This window comes from Sardina pilchardus, chromosome 15, assembly GCF_963854185.1.
Source record: "Sardina pilchardus chromosome 15, fSarPil1.1, whole genome shotgun sequence".
In the NCBI taxonomy this organism is placed as follows: domain Eukaryota; kingdom Metazoa; phylum Chordata; class Actinopteri; order Clupeiformes; family Clupeidae; genus Sardina; species Sardina pilchardus.
This window is the reverse complement of record NC_085008.1, coordinates 30,650,540-30,659,133: the sequence shown is the minus strand read 5'-3', so window position 1 is coordinate 30,659,133 and position 8,594 is coordinate 30,650,540. Positions and strand designations below refer to the sequence as shown.

The window sequence follows — 8,594 nt, the reverse complement described above, 5'->3', positions numbered from 1 at the left end:
TTGATACTTTTGTACAAATTTTAGTATACATTGATTTAACAGCTTTAGAATATTTTGAGTAGTGAGATTGTGCAGTCATGAGTGTATTTTTTTTCAACATTTGAAATAAGTTATTACTGCATTTCCTTCATGGACTAACTGAAAATAAGTAAGTTTAGTTGACATTATTTTAGTTGACATTACCTTTCTACAATAACTAATATGTTGATCTCTTATATTTTGAAGCACATGTAGGTCGAAGGTCAAATACAGGTCAAGTACATAAAAACTGGAATGAAAGGTTTTAGATGATGAAGTGTCATGATGAGATGTTTTCTATATGCTTTGATTAATATGTTGTAAAAAAACATTAATATGCTCAACTGACAATATTCATTTTTAAAATAAAACTTTCTTTATTGTTGATTAAATAGTGTTGGCATTTGTGAGTGTGATTGGCAGTTGACCAGTTGCCCCTTTAAAGTAATGAAGTAACAGTATCCTTCTCTGTAAGTGTGTGTTTGATTTCATGTAATGATTTCATGGTGCATCTCTAGTGCTTTCATTGCAATTGGTCGTGAATGGACATGTGCCTTTAAGAGCAGGTGAGGGGTGAGGGGGGAGCGTGTGTGTGTGTGTGTGTGTGTGTGTGTGTGTGTGTGTGTGTGCGTGCGTGTGTTTGTGTGTGCTAGTGGGGGGTGTTGTGTGGAATTTGAGTCTGGTCGCCCATCCAATGTTGGGGCCTAAAAATAGCCGGCTGAAAGACAAGCAGACTACAGCAGTGACTCTGCATATGCCCTCGTTGCTTTCAGTGCCGCTGATCTCACACCGTCTCAACTAGCCATTGTGCTACTGGGTTTCCTCAGACCAACAATGTGCGACTACTCCCTCTTCTCTCCTCCCAGGTATGTGGCTTAACCATCGAGTGGGTTTTTCCCATTGTCTCTCAGACAGCGGGTGAGCTGCATGCAGACCGTAGTTCAAAACGGGACTCCGTGCTAAGTAAACAGGACTTCACATGGTGGTTAGATCACTTACACAAGACGCTTCCTCACACTGCAGTCTGTTGGGGTAAGGTCTCAGTTATGTAAACAGTGAACGTGACATTATTTATATGTAAAATTTGCTGTGTTTTCCTTTTTCCTTTTGTCATAGGCTTGAAACCTTCCAAGAAAGTTGACCACAGACCACTGTTCCGAGGACATCAGAGAGATTCTGAGGTTTTTCAATCACTGCTGTTCATCAATCATAGTTGTATCAAACGACTGAGGAAGTCGGAACTCTCTTGCCGATACTTTTTCTCCTGATTTTGATGAGTGTTCTTGTTAGCAATCATTTCTTAATACCGCAAACCAACAGTCTTGAACAGCACCCCTGGGACAGGAAGTCATTGTTAATGCTCTTTCAGTGAATGTTGAGAAACTCAGAGTCCCGAGTATCATATTCTTCCAGTAAGCCCTAAACAGTCAAACTGCCTTTGGCAAGCACCTGTTTTTAGAAAGCTGGTCTTTAATTTGACCCATATTGGTATGCTAACATGGCTTAATTCTCACGGATCTGGCCTATTTTTGAAGTGCTTCCCCTGTATGAATCGCTGGTGATCAGAGGCAGACACAGGGCTGCGGGGCCTCAAGGCAGCAGCAGTCCCCTCGCACAGCTATGCTAATACCCTGGAGCCATGGTGATGGATGATAGCCCAGGGATTAGGATGTGTCTGAGAATATTCTCTACGTGTGTTCATGTGTGTGTGTGTGTGTGTGTGTGTGTGTGTGTGTCTTCGTCTTCTCTTCCCTTCCTGTCTCCCGTAGGTAAATAGAGAACTCAGCTGTTGAGAAGAGGAGGGGAAAAGAGGTGGTGGTACGAGCTGCGTTTGGAAAAGAGCGTGAAGCGTCATCGCCCGTGCTCGTCATCATGGTGCGCAACGTGGACGACCTTGACTTCTGCCTCTCCTCGCACCCGCAGAGCATCCTGGACGGCCTGCGCTCCCTGTGCTCGCAGCCCAAGCTGGTGGACGTCATGCTGAGCGCGGGCGGCCGAGACTTCCCCTGCCACCGCGGCGTCCTGGCCCTCTGCAGCCTCTACTTCCGCTCCATGTTCTCGGGCGACTTTGTGGAAAGCATCGCGGCTCGCGTGGAGCTCTGTGACGTCGACCCCGACATCTTAGCCGCCCTGCTGGACTTTGCCTACACAGGCAAGCTGACCATCAACCAGGGCAACGTGGAGGGCCTGATCCAGACGTCCAGCCGGCTGCAGTTCCAGACGGTGAGGGCGGTGTGCAGCCGCTACCTGCAGCACCAGATGGATGCCAGCAATTGCCTGGGCATCCTGGAGTTCGGCGACATCCACGGCTGCCCGGAGGTGGTGGCCAAAGCCTGGGCCTTCCTGCTGGAGAACTTTGAGGCTGTGCAGCACGGAGAGGAGTTCCAGCTGCTGGACAAAAGCAAGCTTGCGGTGTGCCTGAAGGACGAGGGACTGCAACTCAGAGACGAGCGATCCTGCGTCCAAGCGGTGCTCACTTGGGTCAGGCATGACGTAGAGGCCAGACACTGTCACCTACCGGAGCTGCTGGGTCTGGCTAGACTCTCATTTTTACCGGAGGCCTACTTTACCGAGACCCTGCTGAAAGACAGTCTTATTCAGGACTCACCAGCTTGCAAGGACCTTATAGAGACTGCTTATAAGGAGGTTTGTCAACATACCATCAGCCAGTGTAGGATTCCATACCACTTAGCTGGGATCATTCTCCCCTCCTTCCTTCTTATGTACAGTATATGATGAAAGCACTGTAATACATCATGTACATCTGAAAATGCATCACGGTAATGTTTTGTGGGAAATATTAGGGTTATTCCCTTACAGTAAATCGACTCTTTTTTATGTTTAGCAGACCCTTTTGTATTATAATTATATATAAATTATATTACTAGGGCCATTCTATCCAGAGCAAATTGGGGTTAAGTGCCTTGCTCAAAGGCGCAGTGGAGGAAGCCAGGAATTGAACCTACAACTTTTCAGGCTAGTGTATGCTAGCCCAGTTCCTTAGCCACTACGCTACCGCTTTGAATAGTTTGTATCTAGAGTGTCACTCTTGTGCTTGTGTCAAACTCACTCTGTTTCCTCTACTGTATGTGGGTAGAAACTTGACCTGAAGTCAGGTGGCTCTGACGAGCGACTCTCTCGGATCAACCAGCACAATCTCCAGGAAGTTCTGTTTGTGGTGGGGGGTCGCTCGCTGGATGACACGGATGATGAGGACGAGGAGGACGAAGAACCTATTCTGCGTCCCCACAACTGTGCTTACTATGACACAAAGCAGGGTATGAGCAGAGAGAAGTACATACAGTCATTTCCCGCATATAAGCCACATTGTGTAAAAGCCGCAGGACAGTGTAATTGCACAGTGGTACATGTTAAATGAGAAAGATGGCAGACTGTAACACTCTGTCTAGGCCATGTTTTAAAATGCCGCCCGTGGTGTGGGTAAAAGGTTGTTGATATTGTTGCTATTATGTTGATTGGCTTGGGGATCTTTATGGCTTGGACTGAGCTGCTATGTTTGGTTCCCATTTACAGTGCTAGGAGAGCTTCATGGAGAGCTAGAGGACTGTGTGGAGCATTTAGCTTAATTTGGCAAAAAAAGTGTATTGCATCAAAGTCGCAAACTGTATCCTTTCTTTTTCTATTTGATATGGATGAATCCAAACAGCATATGCATTATATCATTTTATTCTTGTAGGCAAATGGAACCAGCTTCCTGACTTTCCTAACTACAACAAGTGGGGCTATTCTTCGGTGTGCTTAAACAATGACGTTTATGTCACAGGTGGGTCCCGATCTCTGCTTTATCATTTCCTTTTGCACTTCAAAAACCACCGCACCTCAAGACAGACGTATCCAAATAAAAGAAACTGAGGCTGGAGTGAACCGTAAAGGCAACAGTTTTCACTGATCTCTCCGAGATATGTGTCGAAAGATGAGTGCTATTTTTACTTAAGCAAACAGAGACAAATCCGACGTTGAGCTCAGGCCTTTGGTGGAGCCCATGCTTTTTTGAGAGAGGATCAGAGAGAATCATGAACGCCCCACACACACATTCGAGGGGTGTTTTTGGTGAATGGAACAGCCGCTCTAACCAAGGATTTGGAGAGGCTCACAAAGATCCCACTTCTGCCTAAGTAGCACTCCCATTGGGAATTTCAAACGAGACTGAGGTTCTTTTTTAGAATGCATAGAATGCCACATAACAGATAACATGATGAAGATTAACCATGACCTGGAAAAGTGAAAAACCCAGCGACCACCCGCGTTTACTCAAACAATTGAAGGCAGATGTAACCAGAAAAATTGACTGCACTACAAATATAGAATGTGAGGTCTGGAAAAAAAAGAAGTTCTTTTTTCTCGTATTTTGGTTGACTGTAACCGTAATTAGGTCACCCAAATGTGTTAATAATTAGAAATCTATTTACAAATATCTTTGTTATCTTTAAGAACCCTTTTCACAACACTGACATTCTTCTGTCACCCCACAGGAGGGTCACGGGGGTCGCAGTCAAACACCTGGTCAACCACGGAGACCTGGAAGTACATCACTCGCGAGGGGAAGTGGGTTACGGTAGCTCCAATGCTCCGGCCCAGGACTAACCACACCTCGGCCGCACTCAACGGAGAAATCTATGTCATCGGAGGTAAGAAAATAAATATGGTCCCTTCCACGCAGAGTCGACGGGCCAGTCGAGTGGAAAAGCTTTCAGGCCGTTCTGGTTTAATGTGCTCCAAAGCGGTAGCCAGGACAGGCCAAATACCTACTTCTCCTGGGGCCCTGAACGACTTCTAAAGAGGCAGGTTTTTTTATTTAAGCCCCGAGGCTTGTCAATCCTGAACCTTGAGTGACTTCTGAGGAGACAGATTTGGATTTAAGCGTGGACCGCGGCCAGCTCAGAGCCCTGTATAAGCCCCCTGTATGAGGGGATTTTGTTTAAACAAAGAAAAATGGCAAGTTTTGTGGTCAGATCCATTCAGATTTTGTTATTGCCTGTGCATTTCTATGGGAGAGGGAAAAAAGGCTTCCTCCAAGTTCTGCACATTGACCCACAAGCAATTTCTTGAGCAGGAATCTAGCAAGGTTTGGGACTCCACTGTGAGCATTAGTCTGAGTCCCTGCTGTGGCCTCAATCAGCCCTGCTGTTAAAAATGTTTCCTTTCTTTTTTTCCAGGCACCACCATGGATGTTGTCGAGGTTGAACATTATGATCCATACAGCAACAGCTGGGCCATCATAACGCCAGCGCTGAGATATGTCACCAATTTCACTGCCACTGGCTGCCTTGGGAAGCTATATATCATTGGCTCCTGTGCCGTGAAGTACAATGCATTGACGCTGCAGTGCTACAACCCTGTCATAGGTAATACTGCATGCCAGAAAGAGGGAGGGGGTTACCACATGTGTCATCATAGTTTCCCCTACAACTACAACTTTTATAGCAACATATTACTCAACCTGATGAAATCAATATGTTCCAGGTTATTCTGTCACATGGTATTTATGTGCTGTTGTTGATGTTAGGATGACGGTTATAGTAGATGGATATAGCAACTTCTGTCTTCATATCAAGGTGCAAAATAACATCGACAGCCAAGGACAGCAGAAACATTGTGTTAAGGTTGTGTTGTAAACACCATAAAACATGAAGCTCCTAGAATCTGAGATACTTTTCCCCCCTCACCATTCTACAGATGGCTGGAGCATCATCTGCTCTCCCTTCATCCCCAAGTACCTCTCCTCTCCTCTCTCGGTGTCTGTGGATGGCTTGATTTACCTCATCGCAGACAACACCAAGAAAGTCTATCTCTATGACCCAGAAGCCAACATGTGGCAGAAGGTAACACACCTTATTATCTGACTGGGTCATGTTATTATCTGACTGGGTCATCTGACTGAGTTTTCATAGCAGGTTATAATTAGACTCGGGTACGTGTCTTGTGGGTATGATGGATGAGGGCCGGCATTGGTAAGCATTCGGTGACGTCGAGTCTGCATGTCTCGCAATGACCTTCAAGTGACGTTAGGAGGTTGCCCTCAGCTCAGGCAACAAAGATGAATATATTCATGTTCCTGCAGCCAGCGCCAGGTTGAATGCCTCTGGCATTTAAGTGAGTTAATTTTGGCCACTGACATATGGCACTACTTCTCACTACTTCTCAGTGCACTTAACACTACGGCCTCTACCCCCTTAGGTCCAGTTTCTTCACACCCTCCATGAGAATGGGGGGCTGGTGGCGGTAGGGGGGAAGCTCTACGTCACCGGAGGCCACTGGAAGGGCATGGAAGGGGACTACGGGGTGGAGGTGGAGGTGTATAACCGAGGCTCCAACACCTGGAGGGTGGAGACCTTTCTGCCCCGGCTCTGGCATTACAGTGGATGCTGCTCCATTTTTCTTGACCCGACACTATGGACAGAACCATTTCCAGAGGAGACTTAGCCATATAAATGGGACTGTGCACACATAGACACACACACACACACACACACGCTCCCTTTATCTCTCTCTCACACTCTCTGTCTCTCGCTCTCTTACTCACACGCACAGACACAGACTCTCTCTCACACACACATTCACAGTCACACTCACCCATAAACACACATACAGACACACACACACTGTGGCCAGGATATATTGGATATCGCTCAGGATACAGCTTGTACACAGCTTGTCCACTGGAAATGTACTGTACACCTGCAGGCAGTTCATGGGGCAATAATAGGTGCTTTTTTTATTTTTGTTTTTAATAGACTTGTTATACATTTACCTTTGATGTTTCTTTGTTTATTGAAGGTACTTTTAAGTGCTTTAAAACAAGATGTTTGTAGGATGATGTTAGGTGAGAGGTGTTTTGTTATCCTTGGACAACTAGTAAAAGCTCAATTGTGTGCCTTTCTCAGATTATTAAATTGTGCTTGTGAAATTATGGCTTTTTTTGCTGACTTTTCTTTCTGTTTCAAATGACTTGTGTAGCCTTATGCAGATATTTGCACCTTCGCTTTGTCATCAGCCCTCGAGCCCTGTATTCTCCATGAAGTATAACAGAGAAGAATACGGCTATTGTCAGTTCACTGTTTATGCAGCAGAGGTCTGATGATATACCAGACTGCTGTTTCAAGTGCAATTGTCTTTGCAGCCATCTGTTGGGGCAGCAGCATCAGAGCAATGCTGATTACAGGAGCTGGCTCGGTGCTTGGAAGTGCACTACAGCCCCTAGAGTTGGTTGCTGAGAGAATGATGTTGCAAAAACTCCTTAGCATTATGGACAACACCTCACGTCAGCTGCAGGACTAGGCTACTGGCCAGACAACAGAATGTTTTCAGATGAAAGTTGCTTCAACATCGCTGTAATAATCAACTTCACTGTAGCCTACATAGGCTTAATAATAATAGGCAGACATTCCTGCCCACTGCCCCCAATTCACAACAACTCTCCTGCAACATAATTTCTTAATTAATTTATAAATAAATAGATTCATTAATTAATTCATCTATCTATCTCTTTTTTTTTTTAAATGAACATGAACATATCTAAATATTTACAGAATGCCACAGTAGGCCTAGGCTACTTATATTAAAGGTGCACTATGAGATCCTGCTTGATTTTAGCGAGATTTCATTTGTATCTCAAATCGTATGTTTCTCCCCTTGATCAGCTTGCTGTCTGTCCACTGAATACGATGTGAAAAAACCCGATATCAAAAGACAACACAGGGGCTGTGATCCTCAAAACAAACGTTAACAACAATAGGGGCACAGAATGTGCACCAAAACAATAACAAACCAAAGATTCTAGAACAGAGCCAGATTGACCAGTTATTACGTCAAAAGAATGAAGCTCTGAGTTCGACGTCAGGCGCGCCACTGTGGTAAGCACAGCGCAACATTTCAATCATAACACCTAAACAGCTGTTTTTGCCGTTGTCAGCTGTTTTTTTTTGTTTACACGGTAATGAACTGCAAGATCTGGCCGTGTGAAAGGCACGATTTATTATTTTTCAACTTTCCACTGAATAAGGAGGTAATAGCCTAGGCCTTTACTTAGTCAGATAATGTAGGCATATAAATGCGCTGGTGAATAGATCACATCAATTCCCATTGGGAGATTCTGTTAAGCTAGCTAGCAGGCAAACTAACTTAGCTACGTTATATTATCATCTTTTTTCTTATTTTCTATCCGTAGGCTAAGTTTTGTTTACGGCCACTGGCGCATTACCAATCACTATAATGTAGGCTAAGTCAAGTAACATGGTACGACAACCACTATATGCCTACTTTTCATACGGGAGTCCAGAACAGGACCGAACAGGTGTTGTGAGTAATGAAGAAGCAGTGATCATAATCATAATCGTAAAACACGCCGCATATGCTGCCTCCAGTGAAAGCTTGTTGTGCAGTCTGTGAAGGCACAAAAAAACACAAGCTTGATGCCTGTAGCGGTCGTTTGCAAGAAGCCTATGCCATAGCTTAATTTAAGAACGATCCGATTGCATCATATTGTAGCCTACCTACAGTATCTTTCGTTGTCGCCTGACTTGAGAGAATAGGTTCAGTAGCCCATATTCTCTTAT

The 8,594-nt window shown here is 44.9% G+C and overlaps 1 protein-coding gene across 2 annotated transcripts; it reads left to right on the top strand.

Annotated features, from left to right (window-relative positions):
* Nucleotides 1-756: 756 nt before the first annotated feature.
* klhl30 (kelch-like family member 30) lies at nt 757-6,949 on the top strand. 2 transcript variants are annotated; one of them, XM_062557024.1, is made up of 9 exons: nt 757-884; nt 1,135-1,199; nt 1,788-2,664; nt 3,116-3,296; nt 3,716-3,802; nt 4,512-4,667; nt 5,196-5,384; nt 5,716-5,861; nt 6,217-6,949. In XM_062557024.1, the coding sequence occupies exons 3-9, from the start codon at nt 1,891-1,893 to the stop codon at nt 6,460-6,462; spliced, it is 1,779 nt and encodes a 592-aa protein (XP_062413008.1). In that variant the 5' UTR covers nt 757-884; nt 1,135-1,199; nt 1,788-1,890; the 3' UTR covers nt 6,463-6,949. The 2 variants fall into 2 exon arrangements, with proteins under 2 accessions (XP_062413008.1, XP_062413009.1); XM_062557025.1 differs by lacking the exon at nt 757-884 and adding an exon at nt 1,032-1,050.
* The last annotated feature ends 1,645 nt before the right edge of the window (nt 6,950-8,594 follow it).